At 35.7% G+C, this 24,549-nt stretch overlaps 1 protein-coding gene across 6 annotated transcripts in view; it reads right to left on the bottom strand.

The window, feature by feature from the left end:
* FUT9 (fucosyltransferase 9) overlaps positions 1-24,549 on the bottom strand; it is a 211,006-nt gene that overhangs the window by 89,772 nt on the left and 96,685 nt on the right. For 4 of the 6 annotated variants that reach the window (XM_086707449.1, XM_086707447.1, XM_086707450.1 and 1 more), the window contains one exon: positions 17,577-17,665. Coding sequence is in view for 2 of the 6 variants with exons in the window: in XM_086707447.1 (XP_086563573.1) it covers positions 17,577-17,595 (19 nt within the window). In the remaining 4 variants the exon portion in view is untranslated. The remainder of the gene's footprint in view (positions 1-17,576; positions 17,666-24,549) is intronic. The other 2 variants (XM_086707451.1, XM_086707452.1) reach the window with 1 other exon arrangement.

Here is a 24,549-nt window from a genome sequence, read left to right as displayed (position 1 = left end):
TTCACTTATTTTCGGGAGCATCTTATAAATGCTTGTTAGGAAAGAAACAGCAGGTCTGTTAAATTATCGCAAACTTTATTTTTTACTCGATTTCCCTGAATGATCTTGAGTATTAAAAAAAGAACATATTGGGGCCCCTGGGTGGCTCAGTCGATTAAGTGGCCAACTTCGGCTCAGGTCATAATCTCACAGTTCATGAGTTTGAGCTCCACATCAGGCTCTCTGGGCTGACAGCTCAGAGCCTGGAGCCTGCTTCAGATTCTGTGTCTCCCGCTCTCTCTCTGCCCCTCCCCCACTCATATGCTGTCTCTCTCTCAAAAAGTGAGTAAACATTAAAAAAGGAACATGTTTAGCAAAGAGGGAGAGTTCTTACTTTAAATAAATTATTAGTACTTATAAGAAAATATATAGCAAGTAACATAAAAACAAAAAAAAACTTTCATATTCGTTTCAACATCAAATGATGTAAATGTTAGGGTGGAAAACCACAATATATTATGGAGAATTAGGGGATTTTGTAGGGTATCAGGAGGGAAATACAGTTAATTGATATATGGCATCATATGCTTCTGCTCCATTTCATGTTGGGACTTAGGCAAATCTCTCACCCTTCTTCAGCTCATTCAGATGAGAAATGGAGACTATAACACTGTCTTCATAGGACTGTGATGATAGTTATAAAACAATTCTTGCAATTTACTGACATGTTTCAGGCAATTAGTAAATTTTAGATCCCCGATTCCCCTTCATATATTAGGGAAATGGTTTCCTTGTCTGGGAACAGGTGAGAAACTTCCCATGTAATAGAGTGGAGGAGAAAGAGAAACTTTGGAGAAACACTGGAGAAACTTTTGGTTTCTGTAATATCTGCAAAGTAATGGGAAACCTTTTCTCAATCTTGATTTCTTTGGGGGATTTGCAAGAGTGGCTCCCAGAGGAATCAGGGAGTGAAAACTGAGATTCCCTGGACATCTTGAGGTTACTAAAGAACCACGTTCTTCGTAAAAGGTCAACAAGCAGTAGAATGAGAAATAAGCTGTCTTGATAGAGCTTTCTCCTCCGGGAATTTGAAGCAAATGCCAGGTTGCTCCTTTCTATTAAAGAATTAGGATTAAGCTCATCAGTGATATGAAACAAAAGGGGGTGTGTGTGTTTGGACGAGTATGACATCACCGCACTTGTACTCTGTACAACAATGTGGTTATTGCTAGCAACCACTTAAAATGTAAGTATAGGAAAGAAGGAAAGAAAAAAAAAATTGAAATGAGCAAAATCAAGCCATCCTTCCAAGTGTTGTTTTTAAAATGCTGGGTAGCTGAACTTTTGGAAACAGTCATGATATGCTCTATTTTTGTTTTGTTTTGTTTTGTTCACTTTTCTTCACACAGGTGGTTGGTATGTCATTGCAGCAATATAAAATTTAAGTTAGAAAAGGAGCAAAGTTTAGTAGTGTAGAGTGATATTTTTAGAATAAAAGGGAAAATTGGAATTCACACAAAAAAATTAACAGTAGCAGCTCATATTTATCAAGGGCTCAATCTAGAACTGAGCCTTGCACTAATGTGCATCATCACATCATCTCATTTAATTTTCAAATCAGCACAATGAGGTTGGTGCTATTATTCACTCAGTTTTACAAGCAGAAATAATCACTATGCTATATCAATTCCCTGAAAAGAGTTGGGGAAAAAAAGGTTAAACTTCAAAGAACCTCTAAAATAGTCCAGAAATGGGTGCAGAGTAGCAAAGCAACAAGGTTACATTGTCACGAGGGGAAGAAAGACAAAGTTCCAAGAGTTTCCTGTGACTCTACATAAGAGAGTTTTAGAAGGAGTCAGAAGGATAATGAAAAACTGTTCTATCCTAACGCTAAGTATGAAAACATGCATAAGGAGTTCAGTTAAAATCGTGTAGAAGAAAAAAATATATATTTTAATGCATTACCCTTATGAAAAAAAGAATTATTTCTGTACGCTTTGAGAAAGAATATGTAAAACCAGGTTTTATATTAGCAACAATTGAAGTGTCTGAAAGTTTCACTTAGACCCATTCAGAACTAGGAAATCTCCATTTCTACCCTTTTGAGAGGCATTTTCACAAAATGATAGAGGTCTATTAAGTTTTTTCAAGCAACCTGTGGAGACTCAGAAATTACTAAGCCATTCAAGGTGGATGATAGGGAGGACATATAATTAGCAGTGTATGCTTCACATTTCTACAAAGACCTTTGCATTCACACCAGGTGTTACTTTCCTTCCCTCTTCTTTAATACAAGTGCTGTAACTACATGGAGACAGATTAAGTCTCTAGCAATGTTTTTATAAAATTATCCAACACGAATTTTTCTCCTAGCAGAGAAGATCAAATTTTAATGCTTTCCCTTCTCTGTCAAATAAAAAAATATTTTTCAAATACAAAGGTCAGAAATTGGCCTTTCAACAAACATGCAAATTGAGATTCTCCACCTCTCCCAGCCTACAGTCTGGTGTTTTTGAGGAGGTCCTGATTTTTTTTCCCAAATGATTCTAATTTACCGAAAATACGTGATTCCAGGTAAAGCTAAGCCCTACCAGTATGATAAAGAAAAATACATAACAAAGGCTTAATTATGAAAAAAGAGAAATATTTAAAAATATCAACTCTTGAGAATACTATTGTTAATGAACTGATACTGCTCAAATAAATTGTTTCTGAAAACATTTTATTATGTAATATCCTTATGTGCCTAATATATAAAAATTATGTTAAGTATTATAATAATATATTTTTGTTATTAAAATTTAAACAATTCAGGAATATACAGAGTAAACATTGATACCCCGTCTAAATTTTCCACTCTTTCTTTTTTTTTTTTTAAATGTTTATTTAGTTTTGAGAGGGAGAGACAGAGCTTGAATCGGGGAGGGTCAGAGAGAGAGGGAGACACAGAATCTGAAGCAGGCTCCAGGCTCTGAGCTGTCAGCACGAGCCCAACGGGGCCTCCAACTCACAGACTGTGAGATCATGACCTGAGCCGAACTCGGACGCTTAACCGACTGAGCCACCCAGGCGTCCCTAATTTTTCCGCTCTTTCAACCCTTTCTCCTCTCCCAGAGATAATCACTTTCATCTCAGTTTCGCATATATCTTTCTAGAATTTTTTCATTAAGTATATATCTATCTATATATATATATGTGTGTGTATGTATATATATATATATATATATATATATATTTGCATTCATACATACATACACTTTTTCTAGGTAATTGAAGTCATTACACTTATTTTTTTCTAAGCTTTGCCTTTTATCCTGAGTAGTTTTGATACTTTATTCTATCTTTATATATTTACTAAATTATTTTCAATGGTTGCTTAGTATTGATTGGCATATACCATTATATATTTTAGCCTTCTTCTATTGATTGACAGTGGATATGTGAACCATTTAAAATTATACCAATGAAAATGTATCTCATTAAAGGATAAAAATTGCATGCTTGCTTATTATTTAGTAAGTTGGACTTCATTTATTTGTGAATCATTTTATTTCTTCTTTTATTATTCATACTTTATTTGTCCCCTTTTATTGTGTTGTTTCTTCTTGTAATTTAATTAAAATCAATTAATTTGTAGACACTTTACATTTTACAAAATTAGGTTTTTGTCTAATATAATTTTTGCAAATATAATCTCCCAAGTTTTTAAATTAAAAAAGCATTTACTTTGTTTATAATGTCTGTTCTTATCCTAAAGCTTTTTATAATTATGTAGTTGGGCTTACTACTTTTTAAATATATTGATTTTAAATTTGTCTTAAGAAATCTTTTACAATTACTTAAAGAAAAAACAGTTCCTAGCAAGGGAAATTATTACCCCTCAGGCTAAATACAAATTTGAAACTATTCATAAAAATAGTTTTATGAATTATTATTTAGGTTAATAAGCATTGACCCTTAGATCTAAATTCTCTGTTCAATTATTTAATATTATTACATATGATTGTTCTTTTGTATTTTAACCACCAATTTATATTTCTCATTCACTGCCTGGCCATGTTCCAACAAGAAGTTAAAGAATGCAGAGAAGGCATTGCTTCTGCCACCATGAAATTCATTTAGATCAAATAAACACGTTTATAATAGTAAATAACATAAATTCAAGTGCAGATTGGAATTATGAATGTATGTATACAGAGACCACACTCAATCTCCTAGTTGGAAACAGAGGCTCTTAGCTTTGAAATGCACAGAAGCCTAACTCACCGCATGTAATTGATAATTTTCAAGATGTCCCGAATCTACAGAATCGCAAAAGGGTGGTATACATATAAATATTTTCTGCTTATTTGAGTGAGCACTTTCAAAACCTCAGACTAGTACACAAGCAAAAAATAATATTCAAAGTTTGCAGAGCAGTTTTAATCTGTACCTGGAGAAGAGACATGAGAGAATCTTAAGCGGTATTCGGAGTAGAAGGGGACAGTCTACCCAGACAACAGAATGGAGGAGGAAGGAAAATGAGCTCAGGTCAGCCTTTGCTCTGAAAATCTTACATACCTAAGAGGTAGCACATCTCTGTATGTTTTTTCTTCCTTCCTTCCCTCCTTCTCTCCTTCCTTCATTCCTTCGTTCGTTCCTTCCTTCTCTCCTTTCCTTCCTTCCCTCCTTCATCTCCTTTCTTTCTTTCTGTTTTTCTCTTTGTTTTTCTCTTTCTTCTCTTTCTTTCTTCTTTCTTTCTTTCTTTCTTTCTTTCTTTCTTTCTTTCTTCTTTCTTTATTTCTTTCTTTTTCTTCCTCCCTTCCCTTCCCTTCCCTGCCCTGCCCTTCTCTTCCTTTCCCTTCCCTTCCCATTCCTTCCTTTTCCTTCAATATCCTATAACACTTAGTAGAGAACTCAGCAGTGAGATTACAAAGAGAAGTATAAATTAATGACATGAGAAACAAAGCAGCTGTAACCTCAAATAAACCTCAAATAGTAGAATCTAACTCTAAAATGCCTTTAGAAGAATTAATGGGAGCCTTTAAAGGGTGCTTGGCAGTGATGGAACACAATTCAAGTAATGACCAAGGAACATTTTAGTAAAGGAAACTGATTGAATGCAACTGTGACCCTCTGCACTTGCACAGGGCTCTGAGGATGGGGTTGAATGTTCAGAGAACATCGGTTCCAGCTCTGCTACCTCTTAAATATGTACCTTTGGCCCAATGACTTCATCATTCTCAGCTGCACCTCCCTCACATAAATATTAGAAAAAATGTTAGCTCTTTGGTAGATTATTATAAAAAATTGAGCTCACACTATATTAAGGGGCAACACAACGTCTTGTGTTGCCAAAATAAAAAAAAAATTCTAACAGTTATTGTTCTTATAATACTTATAAGTACTTTTGTAAACCACTATCACACTTCAATTTGTCATCCTTTCAATGAAGTTAAGATAGAGAAAGAATCACACTATTCCTAAATGAATAAAACTATATAAATTACCTAATATCTTTATAACAAAGATGCTGGGATTTTGACACTGAGTCTCATGGGTCTTTTGGTTACACAATTTTGAGGAAAAGTCAACGCAGTAAATGGTAAGAAATAAACACAAATAAGAGGATACCTTATTTAAGTATTCCTCCTGGGGAGAGATAGTATGCTAGGTGCTTCCTATACATAATTTTGTTACAGCATCATAACCATCCTGTGTACTAGATGCATATTTTACAGATAAAGAAAGTAGACATATAAAACTTCATTACTCACATAAGGTCACAGCAGCCAAGAAATGGGAATTTCTTGCTGCTCTATCTGATCCAAGAATATAAGCTCTCTTCGTGACATCAAACTGGAGTGAGTCATCTACTGATGGTGTAGGAAAGGGTTGTAGAACAGTGACAAAATGGAAGATACAGGCATCATCTGCAATGAGTTAACCTGTGCCTGTACTAAGATACTTCTCAAAAGAGAGAGAAAGGGGGGGGGGAGAAAAGAGACACAGAGAGAGAGAAAGATAGAGAGAGGGAGAGAGAGAGAGAGAGAGAGAGAGAGAGAGAGACAGAGAGAGAGAGAAAATAATAGGTCTTAGATCTTTTTGGAAGGTTTGGCTGAAAGAAGAGAGGAGGAGATCTAGTTTTGCATGAGAGAACAGAAAGAGTGGCAGCAGAAACAAGAGAAGCCAATATTTCAGAGTTTGAACATCATTAAAAATAAAAAGAAAAAAGTGTTCATAACTGTTAACAATGGAGGAGAAAGAAATTTAGGAGGATGAGAGCCAAAAAAGGATTTTAGAATTGGCAGGGACATCTCTCTGGGAGGAAATGGAAGCCATTCCACAATGAAATACTAGCAAGAGCACAATTTATATTAAAGAGCAGACAAAAATGATGCAGAAACCAAAAAACAAAAAAACAAAAACAAAACAAGGATCAGATACTGTAGGTAAGTATAAATTTAGAGAAAAGCATCTCTTTGATCTAAAAAGTTTTAAAAGATAACATTTATAACCCCACCAAAATGTAAAATTTTATGATTTCTTGATAGTGAAATAGGAAGTCATTTTCCTTTGACAACGTTATTAATTTACATAATTTCCATCTGGTTTCAGACGTCTTTTCAATGGATGCTAACTTTCCACGTTTATTTCACTGTTTGAGCCTTGTATTGTACTTGTCAATCCAAAGACTGCATTAAGAGCAAACTTGTAGTTATTTCCTGGTCTTCCTTACAGACAGCATTTCTTGGCATCCTTCATCATTTTCCCTCTGAAAGTTTTTTCTCATATGGTTGTTTCAAATATAGCTTGAGAATAAAATGCTCCTACACTTCTAAAAAATGGCCGATTTTTCTGCAGCAACGGTAGCAACTGACTATCAGGACTGGTTTTATCACTACTGACAGTTCCAAAAACACCTGTACTGATTGTACACAAAATTGATCAATTAATGGCTATATAACTTGGTCAACACACACTTACAGATCAACCAATTAGTAATAGTCCTAAATTTTGAAAGTCAGTGGATCAGAAAAAGACTCACTCTGAAGAACACACTTATGAAAGTCAGTTTAATCAATGACATTCTTACCTAAGAAACTGTGTTCCTACAAATAACATCAATACACTAATTCCTCTGGAAGTCTGCCAATCTACATTGTCCCCACCTTGAATAATATCATCAGCCTCCTCTGCTCTGAGAGCCTTTGCCTGATAAGTACAGTTCTTCTTTCCTTAAGTCAGCAATAGATTCAGCATTATGTTTTTTTATTTGAGATATTAAGGGCTGGTTTTCATTCTCTTGGCAGCTGAATACTCTGGAAGTTAAAAATTTGTGCAAAACCTTTGGGAAGAATATAGGTAATATGTCCTTAGCCTCAATAATTTAATTTCTAGAAATTTGCCCAGACACTGCATAATCTTTGTTATGCATTTTTGCACTTAATGCTTTCAACAATCCTACAATGAAAATCCTATTTTATTTCCTTTTGCCTTTGATGAAAACAAGGTTTAGAAAGCTCAAAAACTTTTTCCACAGTCACATACCTAATTATACTCTCAATATCTAGAGACTGACCCTTAAGCCAGAATTCTACTGCCTCTGCAAGGGAAAATGATCCAAAATAAGGACAAAAGTATTTGTTAAATATTTATACTGGAGCTTTGTTTGTATATATGAATGCCCAAATATCAAAGATAAGAAAAGGGTTAAGTAAATAGTCATTATAAGGATACCTATAAAATAATGAATATGTATGTTAAAGTGTTTAGAATTTGGGATTAAGCCCAAAATCAAAATAAAAAATTCTAATTATATGATATAAAATTATGTGTACATGTGAATTGGGAATAAAAGGAAACATGAACAAATAACTATGGGGTGGTGATTGAATTCTGGGTAAAACACATTTTTACTGAGTTTTTTAAATGTTGCTTTAATATTTATGTAATAACAAAAGTAACCTAGGTATAACGTGTGGTCTCTATATTGAAAGTTCCTAACCAACCTATCCCATATTCTATGGGAATTCCAATGTCCCAAAAGATTTCTGAGAATTCCAAGGGTCTTATGAACTCCTGATTATTTAGTGCTCTCAGTTCCAACCCTGGAAATTAAAATGTTCTACCCATGTCTTATCTGCCGTAAATGTTCCCTTCCCTCTACTTTAACCTAGATGTGAACTCAGTCTCTTAATTTTCCCCTGACACTTCACAGAGGCATAGTTAGCAGATATTTCTGACGTTTTAGATGGAGAACTGTTATACTATAACAGAGTATACAAGTTAATATTGAACACAGATCATCACTTTCCTAAAATTCTTCGGGCCATCCAACACATCACTCATCCTCTCCTCCCTGAAGATTTACTGATAAATTTCCCTCACTTTGTCATGGAAGACAGCTCTACATCTCCAACTTCTGCACTGCACATAATGGAGATCTGATATTATGCATCCATAAAACCAAGGGAGCATATGCCAGATTTCACCCGTTAGCAACACAGAGATTTATTTTGAGATAGATGATATTCCAACATAAGAATGGAGAGATCACTATATTCAACTTGGGGGGAATGTAAATGACATTAATTTAAAGTCAAAAAGTTTAGGGGCGCCTGGGTGGCGCAGTCGGTTAAGCGTCCGACTTCAGCCAGGTCACGATCTCGCGGTCCGTGAGTTCCAGCCCCGCGTCAGGCTCTGGGCTGATGGTTCAGAGCCTGGAGCCTGTTTCCGGTTCTGTGTCTCCCTCTCTCTCTGCCCCTCCCCCGTTCATGCTCTGTCTCTCTCTGTCCCAAAAATAATTAAAAAGCGTTGAAAAAAAATTTTTAAAAATAATTAAAAAAAATAAAGTCAAAAAGTTTAACTTAACATCCTACTGTGTTTCAAGTTCAAATATAATATGAATTTAAAAGAAGTGCTGAGACATACAAAATGAAAATAAAGATTAATTTTTTTAATAAGGAGATAAACTGAACAGGAAAGAAAACCAAAATAGAGGTAGTTGAAAACAATTAAAATTGACTTAAAAATCTATAGAATGATCATTTATTTTATAAGGTAGCTAGAAATCTCAGGGCTAATGTGCATGGTTTTAAGTAAAAGTTTAGGGTGTGTTTATCTTTTTCTACTTATTCCAAGTACTTACTGACATAAATATTCACACCACAGTATTTTTTTCCTAGAGGAGCTGGTTTACTGTGAAGTGTTTTCTGTTTATAGTGTAGCTACAGGGAAATCATAGTCACTAAAAATAAAAATTTAAGACCAATTTGACAATAATAAATTCAGACTTTCCAGACATTGTTGTCTACTAATTCTTTCCCCAGAGCATATAGTTTGAAGTATAGTCTTAGAAATGCTTATATCTGCATATTCAAAATAAAGATGTCATTAAAGGGAAAAGACAAGAAAAAATGCATAAAACAGCCATTATTATAGGTACAGTCTTCCACTGGCATTGATTTGACCCTGCTAATCAAAGTAAAAGTAAATTGACTTTTTTGGGGGTAACCGAATAAAACAATAAGTTCTCCTGGACACAGAAGGTATAAGTATTGTATCCTCAATTTTCCCCAAATTACTATGATGATGATGATGATGATGATGATGATGCAAGAACCTGTGGAATTCTTTATCACCTACTATGTTTCTCGATTCCTTTAAACACGTTTTCCACATTTGGATAAAACATTATCCATGGTATGGGAGATATCAGGGAGCCATAACAGAAAAACAGGTTGTCTGTCTTTCCATCCATCCATCTTCCTCCATCCATGCATGTATCCAACTATCTGTCTACACTCTACCTACAATTCTTTGTAGGAGGTAGAATCTGAGACACATAGAATCATATAGATGTCCGCATTTAGGATGGTCAACACAAACACCAGGCCTTTGGAGCATATCACACTTATGGTTCCACTCATACTATCCCATTACTCCTGAAATTACCTGACATCGTAAGCCTACTTTCCTTAACTGAAAAATGTGCTCAATGGTATTCTATTTAGAAATTCAATACTGCAAATATTTTTAAGCACCCATTATTCACCAAGCAGTACAGTAGGAAGTCTTAGTACAAAAGAGAGAGGTCTTATAAAAAAATAACTTTTCTGAATAAATTCTTGAACAACAACAAAAAAGCAAAAATGCAATAGGCTTTTACTATGGTGGAAGGGGTTTAGATTAGAAAAAAGAAAGTAGTGAGAGCTCTAAGCATTGAAATATTTTCAATGTTTATTTATGTATTATATCAGATGCCAAATGGGATTTACACATAGGATGGGTCAGATTGATTTTGCATGTGTCTTCTGTATGTACTATACTATTATTTGAAGGTATAGGATTTTTTTTCTATTGATGTATCTTTTATTGTTTCTCATCCTCTCATATTCAAGAGCTTTTCAAATAGCCTAATAAAGTATTTTCAAATTACCTAATAAAAAAAGTTCCCTTAGAAGCTGGCATTGTGATTGGAAAGCAATAGGGAGAAAGCTTGATTTATTGACAAGTGAGAGTATGCTATAAATTTTTTCCATATTAAAACTGCCTATGGATTATGAGATCACTTTTAGAAAAACTTCAGCCGCCAAGCATAGTGATACAAGCACTGAAGGCAAGGATCACAATGTCCAAGGGTAGGTCTGCTTTGCTTTATAAAACGAATCTATTTCTCCTGAAATACTATGTATAAATCTAATGACACTGTACCAGGGAAGATTGTTATCTAAGAAAAGACATGATAAATGCTTTCGTGAGGCAAATGATAAGTTTATAATAAAAAAAATCACTTCTCAGTTTATGTGTTTTGTGACTTTTCTTTGTCTTCATTCATTAGATTTCCTTAAAGTTAAAGCATACTGGTGTATAATACACACAAGGTGGCCACATTGGCTTCCAATCCAGTAACCTAGGTGGGATTTTGAAGTTAACAGAAAATAGATATTTCAAGTGAATTTTTTTTTGCTTTACATGTAAATAATACTTTTTTTAGTGGTGTACAATTTGTTAACATTGATTTTAAATTAAGGGAAAGACCTTGGTTATCTCTGGAAGTTAAGAAAAACAAGAATGTAACAAGAACAGTTCCATATAGTGTGGACTTCATGATGTGGTGTAAAGGTCAAGAATTAAGAGTTAATCAAGGTGTGTTCTACATAGATGCTCAGCCCTTCACTAGCTGCCTGCTTCTAGGCAAGTCACTTAACCTGGAAGAGTCTTCTTTTCTTGTTTGCAACTAAAGAATGTTATTTGAATTTCCTACTTTGTATGCTCCCTGTAAGGCTGAAATGTCTATGGGAACAAAGAAACCTTTAAACTCTTAAGGAAGTCTGAGGGGATTTTGGCCTTGTAATGTAATATCATCATGTTAGATAAAGTACACATAACCTTCCCTATGCCAATTTCAAAAAGGCATTACAGTTATTTTGACCATTTATTGATTTTTTTTGTATCTGAACATATATTCATTTATGTAATAAAAACTACAGCTGGTCATAATGATTGTCAGGTTGCTGTGCCTCTGTGACAAGCAAGGCTGTTTTGCCAAATAATATGTCACCAAATGGCTCAATTTAATTTTAATTAAATTTAATTAAAGCATTACAAATTTAAACAACCATAATTTTGGATGGTTTAAGCAACAGGAATTGTTAAAAATGCAAAAATATGTGAAGAGCTCTTATAATTCTCAAATTTTAAGTAATGAAGAACATTTTTATGACAAATAAAGAGCAGAGGTTCTTAATAACTCAGAATAGACAGACAAAAATGGCAAAATATACTTATTGTGGGGGTAGAAATGATTATATTATATATGAGAAGAATCTTTCTAAAAGTAGATTTATCATTAACCAAGTATTTTTGTTAAGTTTATTTATTTATTTTGAGAGAGACAGAGACAGTGTGAGTGGGGGAGGGGCAGAGAGAGAAGGAGAGAAAGCGTCCCAAGTAGGCTCCACACTGACAGTGCAGAGCCCAATGTGGAGCTCAAACCCATGAAACTGTGAGATTATGATCCGAGCTGAAACCAAGAGCAGGACGCTTAACCAACTGAGCAACCCAAGCACCCCTATCACCAACCAAGTATTAAAAGCTTACAATTCATTTTCAAAGATTTTTATAATAATTTATAGACATATAAATATATCTATAAATAACATAATAATTTATAGAAAAGTTGCCAGGATGTGTAGAGATTCCTTCACCCAGCTTGTTCCACTATCAACACAATCATAGTACATTTGTCAAAGCTAAAAACATTGGCAAAATAATATTAATTAGGCTACAGGTTTTATTCAGATTTCACCAATATTTCCACTAATGCCTCTTTTCTTTTCAAGATCAAATCAAGGCTACCACATTGCACTGAGTCATAATATCTCTCTCATCTCTTTAGCTGTGTTTCTCAGTCTTTCATGATCTTGAAACTTTTGGAGAATGTGGTCAAGTATTTTTTAGTTCATGCCTCAATTTGACTTTGTGTCATATTTTTCTCAAGATTACAGTGGAGCTCTGGGTTTGGGGAAAGAATATCACAGAAATCAAGTACACTCATCACATCACACCAGGGTACATGGGGTCAACATAACTTATCTTGGAGATGTTATCCTTGATCACTCGATGAAGGTAGTATCTGCCACATTTTTCCATGGGAAAATTAACTTTTCCCACATTTCCATGTTCTCTGGGGTATAAAGACTACCTTCATGGGAAGGGAAAGAGGAGTTAAGCTTCACTTCCTCGTAGGTGGTTGGGCAATATATATTATTTGGAATTTTTCTGTAAGGAAGATTCTTCCCTTCTCATTTATCTTTCTATTCATTTTTTATTTTTTTATCTTAATTTTATTTTTATTTTTTAAATATGAAATTGATTGTCAGATTGGTTTCCATACAACACCTTGTGCTCATTTGCATCAGTGTGAATTCATTAACATTTATTTTGTTCATTAGGTTATAGCTTAATATAATCATTCTATTGCTCAAAGTGTTTCAGTTTTGATCACTGGGAACTCTTTCTGGTTAGCTCCTGTGTCCTTTGACATGCCCCAGTAACTTTTTTTTTTTGCCACTTTTTCACACTCTGGCACTAGAAGATACTTCAGTCTTATGTTGTATTTTTCCTGCCATATCTCTTAGGGCCTTGGGTTTTGTTTTTATTGGAGAATGGTATTTAGTAACTAAAATCTGGGCATGAGGTATGCTCAGTGCTACTATGGTGTTAAAACTTTTCAGTAGGTAGAGCTAATAAATATTAAGTATGTATACCCATGTATGCACATATATCCACGTTTATTTTTTTTAATTTTTTTTAACGTTTATTTATTTTTGAGACAGAGAGAGACAGAACATGAACAGGGGAGGGGCAGAGAGAGAGGGAGACACAGAATCTGAAACAGGCTCCAGGCTCTGAGCGGTCAGCACAGAGCCCGACGCGGGGCTCGAACTCACGGACTATGAGATCATGACCTGAGCCGAAGTCGGATGCTTAACCGACGGAGCCACCCAAGCACCCCACCAGATAGGTATTTTTATACCTATCTGCAGGTATATTGAAGTGAAAATGAGTTCATGTTGATAGATCTGTCTCTAACCTAGCACTATAAGGTTAATTGTAGCTAATTCCCTTTGCTTATTTGTAACTTCTTTCACTGACAATGAAAACGCTAGCTTCCATTGTCAACTATTTATTTATTCATGTGTTCCACCCTAATATGCATGTGAAGTAGTTACATAATTACTAACCTGTACTCTTGTGGGGGGAGAACTGTCAAATAGTATACAATGTCTATATATAGTTATTTTCTCTTTAACATTATTCATTTTAGTGCTTGTCCTGTCAAAAGACTGTTCCCCAAAGTTACTGAGGCTAGATCCTTTTTCCCCATGGAAAAAGAGGTTATGTCTTACATTTGTAATTTGGTTAGATTCATATGTCACCGTCTGTACTCCATCTTGGGATATTTCAATATCCTATTTATTTTCTTATTTTAAATTTGCATGCTGTATAGCTTACTCTGTGTTGTAGAGTCCTATAGGTTTTGATGAACACACAATCATTTATCCAGAATTGCAGTACCATGCAGAACAGTTCTAGCACTCCCCAAATTTCCTCACACTATCACTTTATTGTCAGCTCTCCCATATCTGTAAACCTTGGCAACCACTGATCTGTATCCTGTTTCTATATTTTGCTTTTTCTAGTATTTCATACACATGGAATCATACAATATTCAGTCATTTGGGTCTGTCTTCTTTCACCTAACAAAATACATTTAACATTCATATTGCATAAATCAACATTTCTTTAAAAATTTCTTTCTTTTTTATAGTTCAGTAGTATTTCATTGCACAGACATACTATAATTTGTTCATCCATTCACCAACGGAAGAACATTTTGGTTATTTTGATGTCTTAGCAATTACAGATAAAGTTGCTCTAAATATTTACATATAGAGTTTTGTGTAAAATAAAATTTCAATTCGCTTGGGTAAATATCTAGGAATGGGATTACTGAATCATATGGTTAAGTGTATATTTGACTTTACAAAAATCTGGCACACAATGTTCCAAAGTGTTGGCACCATTTTGAACTCCTATCAGCAATGAATGAGAATCCCTGCAGTTCTTGCATGGTCACCAGCGTTTAGTATTGTCAGATTTAAAAAAATTTTTTATCCATTATAATAGGTGTCTAGTAGTATCTAATTGTGGTTTAAATTTGCATCTCCCTAATGACTAATGATGTTGAACATCTTCCCATACATCTTTTTGGCAAATTCATCTTTACCCATTTTTAAACTGAATTGTTGGTTGTCTTTTTGGTAAGTTTTAAAAAGGGTTCCTTATAACCCATGGGGGAGGGGATGGAAAAAAAAAGAGGTTAGAGTGGGAGAGAGCCAAAGCATAAGAGACTGTTGAGAACTGAGAGCAAACTGAGGGTTGATGGGGGGTGGGAGGGAGGAGAGGGTGGGTGATGGGTATTGAGGAGGCCACCTTTTGGGATGAGCACTGGGTGTTGTATGGAAACCAATTTGACAATAAATTTCATATATAAATAAAAAAAAATAAAAAGCGTTCCTTATAATTTGTGAATACAATTCCTTCATCAGACATGTGATTTATAGGTCTGAAGTTTATATTTTCTTTCTTTTAACAGTATATTTCATAGAGCCATTTAAAAAAACAATTATTTTACTCTTTGCTTTTTAGTCACTCATTGTAATGAAAAGGGCTGTGATCAGGTAATTCCTTCAGTTACAACAGAGCATTTATACTGAAGCAAATTTAAATTTTTTTTTTTCAACGTTTTTATTTTTATTTTTGGGACAGAGAGAGACAGAGCATGAACGGGGGAGGGGCAGAGAGAGAGGGAGACACAGAATCGGAAACAGGCTCCAGGCTCCGAGCCATCAGCCCAGAGCCTGACGCGGGGCTCGAACTCACGGACCGCGAGATCGTGACCTGGCTGAAGTCGGACGCTTAACCGACTGCGCCACCCAGGCGCCCCAGAAGCAAATTTAAATCAAACAAATTCCAATGTGCATTATAACTTCAAGGTTTAGACCTTGTATATTTTCTTATCTATAATCTCTCATGGATCAGATGAGACTGGCTAAAATTTCATTCTTGGTCAGAAGTATAGAATTTGACTTTTTTTTCTCATTAAAAACTTAAAGTTATAGGCTTCATTGGTGTGCTCTGAGATAAACCTACAAAATTCATTAGGTAGCAGAATTATGGCATTATGTCCACATTTCTCTGGAAAAGAGTTGTCCAACATGGTAGCTATTAGCCACATGGGTCTGTTGATTACTTGAAATGTGACTAGTGTGACTGAGGAAATAACTTTTAATTTTGGTTAATTTAAATTTAAAAATGGATACTCAATTTAGTTATTGGAATCCTTTAAGTATGTGTGTGACAACTGGGCTTTGTGGATCTACTTTTTCAACTGTAAATTATATGAGATATAAATACAGATCAAGTATGCCCAATAAAATGTAGTATCCCAACTGATATGTACTATAAGTACACAAAGGATTTCAAAGACTTAGTATGGAAAAAAAAAAGGATGTAAAAGGTCACAATATTTTTTTACATCAATCACATGTTGAAGGTTATATTTTGAATATAGAGGGTTAATATAATATATTATTAAAATCCATTTTACTTGCTTCTCTTACTTTTCAAAAATGTGGCCACAAGAAAAATTTAAATTACATCTTTGCCTCACATTATATTTTTATTAGATGACACTGCTTTAGAATCACATATTGTATATTAAATTATATTTTGTGTCAAAAAGCATTCAGTGCTCTGAAATGGCATGCTAATAACCTACCCACAATTATTCCAGCCCTCACAGTGTAATCAGTCCCACCTCATCCTCCTGCTTTTGTAGGGAAAGATCAGCCTCACTAAGTTCCAAATCACATGTGATAGATGTTAGATGCTCAGACAGGGGCTCCAGCAAGGAAATGGCCAGGAGAATGGAGAGTAAGGTTTAGGATGAGTATCACAGGTCTGACAGTATCAGGTGTAGTTAAGGAACAGAATCTCCTGATGGCCTAACCATGCCATAAGTTTTGGGAACACTTCTGATTATGAATGGGTCTAGTTCATGGCTTTTCTTTCTTTTTTTTCCCATTTTTTTAAAGTTTATTTATTTTGAGAGAGAGAGAGAGAGAGAGAGAGAGAGAGAACAAGTGTGTGCAAGCAGGAGTAGGGGCAGAGAGCTAGGAGAGAAAGAATCCCAGGCAGGCTCTGTGCCATCAAAAGAGAGACCCACATGGGGCTGGATCCCACAAACTGAGATATCATGACTTGAGCCAAAATCAAGAGTCTGACTCTCAACCAGTTGAGCCACACAGGTGCCCCATGGCTCATTTTTTTTGCGAGGAAAAGGTAGTGGGCTGCCTCTTTTCCTTCCCCGTGAGTTAGTGCTTTCAGATTAGTACTTAACTCAAAAACAGCATAGTCTCCCAGCCTTTCATTCCCCTTTTTACTTTTCAGCAATGCAAAATTAATAGTAAGAGTTCCCTTTACCAAGCAAACACTAGTTTTATTCTCCCTTTTTATGTAGCTTATTAAAGAAATTGTATACACACATACACACACACAAGTGATTTAGTGGTGTAGGTATTATGTTGCCAAAACTAAAACCATTTTTTGAAAAGATAACTAATATAGAAAGAAATTGACCTGACCTTGAAATGATACTACATATCATAATTTTCAAAAGACAATTCAAGAAATTTTAATACTTTAGCATAAAATTCTTCAAGTCTAATATTTTAAGAAATTACAGAAAACTAAAGAATAGTATAGAAATATTGGGGATATTAAGTATAATATTTATTAAAAATAAAACTAAACCTCAAAGGCATATTATTCTACCATGGTAGACAATTATATTAAAATTAACTTTGATACAATGTTAAATCTAAATTTATAGAATATCTCTACATATAAGATAAACTACAACTATCTTATACTTTGGATGGGTTTTAACTTATAATAATTCTGAAATAATCCTAGGTTACCTATAACTTCTAACCGGACATATTTCTGTCACAATCAAGCCAGCATCAAATCAAACATATACTTACCATATGGAGAACATACCATGGGAAGCACATAAACAGTTGTTAAGCTACTCAACTGTATTATAAAATTCTTGAATTATTACATTCTAAGCCTGTTGGGAAACAAAGAAAGAAAAAAAGTATGTTAGTTAAATGTGCTGGTTGTACTATACATGTAGTTAAATAACCAAAAGAACACTAAAAAAAAATCACATACCTCACACACATAAATCTTTCTCTATATATTATTGTGCCCTTTGCTTACATAAATTTATTATTTCATTTAAGTTTTAGAAAAATGCTATTGAATTGTGCAAGCCATTTGAATATACAATAAGAGAAATATTATTAAAAAGAATGAATGGTACGTTTGAAACTCTAAGGAAATAACATATCTTGTTAACCAAATATATTTCATGGTCTCTATTTTTCATGTTTTCCACCTACAGAATAAATGGTATTCATAGCACAGAAAATCAAAAACAAAAAAAAATAAGACAAAAGGTTAGTGAATCATCTGGTTGTCTATAATTATCTGGATGCTTAACAAACTAAACACCAAAATAATGAGATGATCTGTCCAAACGTCTTAAATCTTCGTGTTGATGTTTGCCAGCTGGTATGGTCTGAAATTTTGTATCCGTCTGACCCCCAAATTCATATGCTGAGATCCTAATGCCCAAGATGATGGTATTGGGAGGTAAACAGGATTAGCGCCTTTATAAAGAGGACCCAGACAGTGCCCGAGTCCTCTTCATCATGTGAGGACACAGTGAAAATACGGACGTCTGTGAACTAGGAAGCCCTTACCAAACACTCAACTGCCAGCATCACAATCCTGGACTTCCCAGTCTCTGGAACTGTGCGAAATAAATTTCTGTTGTGTATCAGCCACCCAGTCTATGGTCCTCTGTTACAACAGCTCAAATGAACAAAGATGCTTGCCGACAAACCTGATGGGCTATAAATACAGGCAAATGTTTTCAAACCTGATTGAATTATTTATTCTATAATGAATAAAGATTTTATTTATTTATTTATTTAAAATTTCTTTTAACATTTATTTATTTCTGAGACAGAGAGCATGAACAGGGGAGGGGCAGAGAGAGAGGGAGACACAGAATCTGAAATGGGCTCCAGGCTCCGAGCTGTCAGCACAGAGCCCAACGCGGGGCTCGAACTCACGGACCGCGAGATCATGACCTGAGCTGAAGTCGGACACTCAACCGACTGAGCCACCCAGGCGCCCCATAAAGATTCTATTTAATACAAAGTGCGGAACTGACGCATGACATGACCCCAGCTGAGAACAAATATAGTTGAACTATGGAATAATTTAAAGTAAAATAAAAACCGAATTTAGTTTTCTCTTTAAGACAGCGCCTCCTCAAATTGGGTTATATGAATGTATTCCCTGTCAAAAATGTCTTTTTGCTCTAGAACATACTCAGTAAACCTCTCATGCTTAGAAGATACTAAGAGTGGTGGTTGGGAATTCTGTACTCAGTACGTATACCCACATGTACACACACACACATGCACACACATACATCAGCCCCATTGTATGTTCCTCAAACTCCTAACCCATTTTTTCCCCAAGGTCAGTAGAGTTTAAAGCAAAATTCAGCCATATATCTTTCTAGATTATATATAACCTTGGCTTATACTTAATAAAAAATACTCTTTTCTCCTAATTTAGTATTCCACCCCCCTTGCTTATTTACACTTGGATTCAAACACATTAAAGATAATCAAAATATGGAGTCCAGATCTGGCGTTTGTCTTGTCTTTACAATCTTAACTAATTATTCTTTCTAAAAGACATAAAACATAGTAGATGAATAGCTTGCCAATATTTTGCAGCAGCTGTTGAAGGTTTTTTAGGTGTGTTTGATTGACATTTAACCATCACAACAATATTTTAAAGTGGGTTTTATTATCCTCATTTTACAGGGTTTTGATATTTCAAACCAATCATCTATATAAGAAGCTGGAAAGTGTAGCTGGGGTCAAATCTAGACCTGACTTAAAAATGTGTACTCAAAAAAGTCGTCACTTGCACATGGTTTCCAGGACACTGTTTAAAAATTATTTTTAACGTTTTATTTTATTTTTTGAGAGACAGAGACAGACAGAGCATGAGCAGGGTAGGGGCAGAGAGAGAGGGAGGCATAGAATCCAAAGCAGGCTCCAGGCTCTGAGCTGTCAACACAGAGCCCTATGTGGAGCTCAAACACACCGATATGAGATCATGACCTAAGTTGAAATCGGACACTCAACTGACTGAGCCACCCAGATGCCCCTCCTGGACACTGTTTAAAAGATAATTATGTTGGGGTGCCTGGGTGGCTCAGTTGGTTAAGCATGACTTCAGCTCAGGTCATGATCTTGCAGTTCATGAGTTCTAGCCCCGCGTCTGGCTCTGTGCTGACAGCTCAGAGCCTCGAGCCCTCTTCAGATTCTGTGACTCCCACTCTCTCTGCCCCTCTCCAGCCTGTGCTCTCTCTCTCTCTCTCTCTGTCTCTCTGTCTCTCGCTTTCCAAAAGAATAAAACATTAAAAAAAGAAAAAGATAATTCTGCCTCGACATGTACTTTCAATAATATTTGACTCTCAATTTGAAAAAAAAGTAATGAAATGTTTTGTAAAATCAAATTTCTATGTTGAAACCATATATAACTTGGGCTTAGAACTGCTAAACGAGCAAAATGACAAACACAATGATTACATACAACACGTGTAATGTGTTGCTTATAAATCTGGACATAAAAGATCAACATATTTAATAAATTAAGAAAAATAGAGAAGGTTCATTCATACCTATCTCAACTGGTTCCAGACTGTTATGATACTAGAGCATCTGTGCAATTTTTTTTATGATTTTTGTCTTAACATCAAATGTGATTCTTGCTTCGTTTTTACCATCCAAATCTTACTTGATATTTGCAAAATGATTTTTGCAGGTAAGTCAGAAAAATCAAACATTTAGACACCTATTTAGAATGAGAGCAAATAATGAGAGCCAGCAAGTGGCCTGGGTTCCTTTATCTATTTGGCAACTACGATTGTGTGTGTGTGTGTGTGTGTGTGTGTGTGTGTGTGTGTGTGTCTATGTGTGTATTTCCTAAATCATGGCTATGATTTACATAGCTGAATAAATAACACTTGTTATGGAGTTATTATTTTTGTTGATAAAGTTTTATCTAAAGAAGTTGTTGTCTTTATACTCTTTTTTTGCATTACATGTAAGGAAATAATTATTCTCTTCCATTCTCTACATTTCTGTCTAAGCCAGTCAAATGATGATATGGCATTTTCTTCTTTTGCTTTCCTATATACTTGTCTTTCTTCCTAGGGCAGTCAAGGCACCTGCCTGATGTGGGGTGGAGGGAGGATGGGACCCTCACTTTCTGTCATTTAAAAGATTATTTTGACATATGGCTTAAAGCCAGGCAGTCTTGAGAAAGAAAAGATTTCCAAATACCTTTAGTTCTCTTGTATGTATAAAGACTAGACTTTGTGGATTAGTCTACTATTGGAGGTCTTGCTGAGATCCAGAGGTTTGGTAACTTAAGCATGAAACAAAATGATTCATTTATTTTTACTTTTCATCTTGATGTTTGTCAGCAAGCATAAATGACTATGTTTGCATATAATTATATGTAAAGGTGTTTGAAATCACAGTGAAAAAGGCTTCGTGGTGCACATGCGGCAAAGGCACAAGACGTGGAGAGAAAACAGAGCATTGTGAATGGGGAAAGTGCCTGCCAAGGCTTGTGTTTTCTCCTCCCAGCTTCTTGAGGCCAAACCTCTCGGCGGAGTAGCTTTAGAAACTCCTAGTTGAAGGAACACTCAGCGTTTTGCTTATGCTTTTAGGAAGAGATTGCTGTGCTTAGTAATCCCATGCCAACATGTGGTGACCCGGTAGCGTCACGAGAGTCCTAAGGCTGGAAAAGGCCCAGTTGACAACCCTAAAATCTCCCTAGGTTATTTGTGGCATGGATAATGTGTTGAGAACAAAATGGGCTTGCTGGGAGCAAAATGACTCAGCCACAGAGGTTTTTGTGGTCTTCTGCTTTAACCAAGCGTCAGTCTGAAGAGAGAAGTAGGAATGTATGCAACAGCAAAGACTGGTGGACCCGAATGCCAAGATCTGGCGCAGACTGAATTAACAGGGCCGTTTGGCACACGATGCTGAGAACTAGCTGACAGTGAGAGATGTCAGCAGCAGAGTGGTCCACAGCAATGGGTCTGAATTATCATCTTGAGCAGAGGCAATCAGGGAGGGGAAGCTTCATGAAGGAGGTTACATCTGAGCAATGGTAAGGACTCGGCCCCATCTTTAGGACTGAGCATTGTAAGAAGAGGGGATACGGGGTACAAAGGATCAGGAAAGAAACAAGCACAGCATGTGCAAAGAGGGAAGAAAAACATCCCAGGGTGCCTGTGGTGTAGTAATCCAGGGCACAGTAGTGTCAGGAGTGGGGGTTGGTGGGGGAGTAAGGGTTGAGAGGCAGCAGCCAGGCGATGTTGGGTCTCACTGACCATTGTAAGGAGTCCAGTCTTTATTCATGGTACAGTGGAGATAGGAAGGTTTTGACCAAGAGACTAGCATGATCTGATTAAAATTTTCAAACATCATTTCAGATGTTCTGTAAAAAATTTAGTAGAGAGGTGAGCCCAGAAGCAGCAGCCACTCTAAAGGTAACTGTAGCAGTTGAGTTGAGAGATGATGGTGGTTAGAAATTTAATGGCAATGATAATGCATAGAAGTGTTTGGATTCGGGATATATTTGAAGTAAGTATAAATCCTATCCATTAATTTCACCATTTCACAAACACAGATGCATTTTTTAAGTCATCACTATAGGGTAAGCCATTTTTGTTATTGTTGTTTTGCAAAGGATCAACTTGAAAAATAGAAGTTCCATAGATATTTATGAAAGATACTTCAGTTAATTTGGGTAAAATTTACCAAAAGGCAAAAATATGGAGACATTTGTTTTATATAATGAAAAAATATACTGTTGAACCAATTGACTAAAGATAGTACAAATTATTAAGAAAATCACTATATTGTTCTTATTAATGAAAAAATGGGAAATAGACAAGTGGAGCATTACTTTTCTTAGAAAGAAGAAAACTCTCAAGGACTCTGAATGATTTTAGAAACATCTCAGATATATCCCAAATTGAATTTCATTGATAAGAGTAAGTTCCTTAATTCAATTCAACAAATGTGATTAAAGGACATTGAATTTTGAACAAATAAAGACAATCCCTTCATGCAGTTTATAGTAATAAGTAAGATTTGCTTCCAGAAGAGGTCACCGAGCCAATTCCTGTGGCTATACTTTAAATGGAATTTTACGACTTCAGAATTACTAGTCTGGATCCTTAAGCCCTTTTTAATTCAACATACATTAAAAAAAATGTGTTATATATAACAGCTGCTAGGTGCTATGGCTAAAAGCATGGCCCAAATACTCTCCTGTCCTTGAAGATCTCCTGGTCAAGAGGAGGAAGGAAAGAAAGAGAAATGAAGAAATCTGTACTAAATGTCTGGCTAGGGGCACAAATGTAGCAGCATGCAATTTTACTTGGCTGAAGCTTAATAGAAAATAGGTTGTGTAAAGTGCAGGTTGAATGATGACGAGGCTGTGCTGTATGAACACAGATAAGGAATACAGAGATAATATAGTTTGGGATGAAAAAGTAATCTGGCTTCAGCAGAGCAGAGAGATAGGCAGTGTGATGAAACACACGCAGGACATAGCAGAAGAAAGCAAGGGCCAGCCATTGGAGGATCTCATGCTTGAACCTCATCAACATTAATAATATTACCACCTAGTCATAAAAGAGTGCTCACTATATACCAGACATAGTTTTAAGGGTTTTATATGCATAATCTCATTCTATCAACAAGCCTATGAAATTTACTCCAGTTTTAGAGAAGGGGAATATGAAGCCCAGAAAGGTTACACAATTTGTCCAAGGTCACCCAGCTTGTCAATGATGCCGTTAGACTGCAACACAACCAGACCGATTCCACAGCTCCACTCTTGGCCACACAGTTCTGCCTCTTGAGATCAACATGGGATAGTTTAACCATAAATGATTCTCTTTTTTTTTGCATAATTTACAGGGAAAAGGAATACTTTTCCTCACAATGCAAAACGTTGGTTTGTTCTTTATATTAGATAGAAATGGAAATAAGCATCCTGAAATTAAAAGCCCAGAACAAGTGAGGAGGAAAGGGAAAAAGAAGGGAAATGATGTTTCTTGAGCATTTTACCACGGGGCAAATTTACTGTATGGTTAGATGGTTGAATGGTCACCTTCCTTCGTCCGTATATGTGCAGAAGCTGGAAAAAAAAGTGGTTACAGGAGAGGTATATGCTTTGGGCTTGCTATTGTAACTCCTTGATTATTTTCATGGTCTGAATTCTTTCCCAGGTTAAGCTTTCCTCTTCTTCCCTTCCCTCTTATCCAAGCGGGCTTGGATGATCTGCCCCGACCCTTACTCCTTCTGGGAGGATGATGTACATCTGTGTGAACTGCACAATACCGGATTAGGGGTGAGGAAGAGAGAGGTAGCCCAGAGTGTTGCAGACTCTTCTACTTCCTGAGCTGCCATAGGAGACAGGGATTAATAGCACTTAGGACTGTTACAAAACATCAGCGTATTCAGGACTTAAAATATACTTATGCTTAGATACAGGTTAGTAATTGCTACAATAGAAGACGCATGAAATTAGGCCATAGTTTATACATCTATTTTATCCATAGAATATTTTAAACATACGTTTTTTGAGGGAAGGAGGGTTGCTTTGCTCTCTTAAAACCCGCCGAACCCTTCAGGGCAAACAATTGAGCGTCTCCCACCTGGGGCTTGAAGCAGTACTGTAGATCTCATTGGGCATTCTTCCCAGAACATTCGTTTTACTCAAAGGTTTGGGGAAAAGAAATTTAGTCTAAAATAAATATATATCATCACT

Source organism: Puma concolor, chromosome B2, assembly GCF_028749965.1.
Source record: "Puma concolor isolate L17-30 chromosome B2, mPumCon1.1.hap2, whole genome shotgun sequence".
NCBI classification, from domain to species: domain Eukaryota; kingdom Metazoa; phylum Chordata; class Mammalia; order Carnivora; family Felidae; genus Puma; species Puma concolor.
This window is presented reverse-complemented; position numbering and strand designations above follow the sequence as displayed.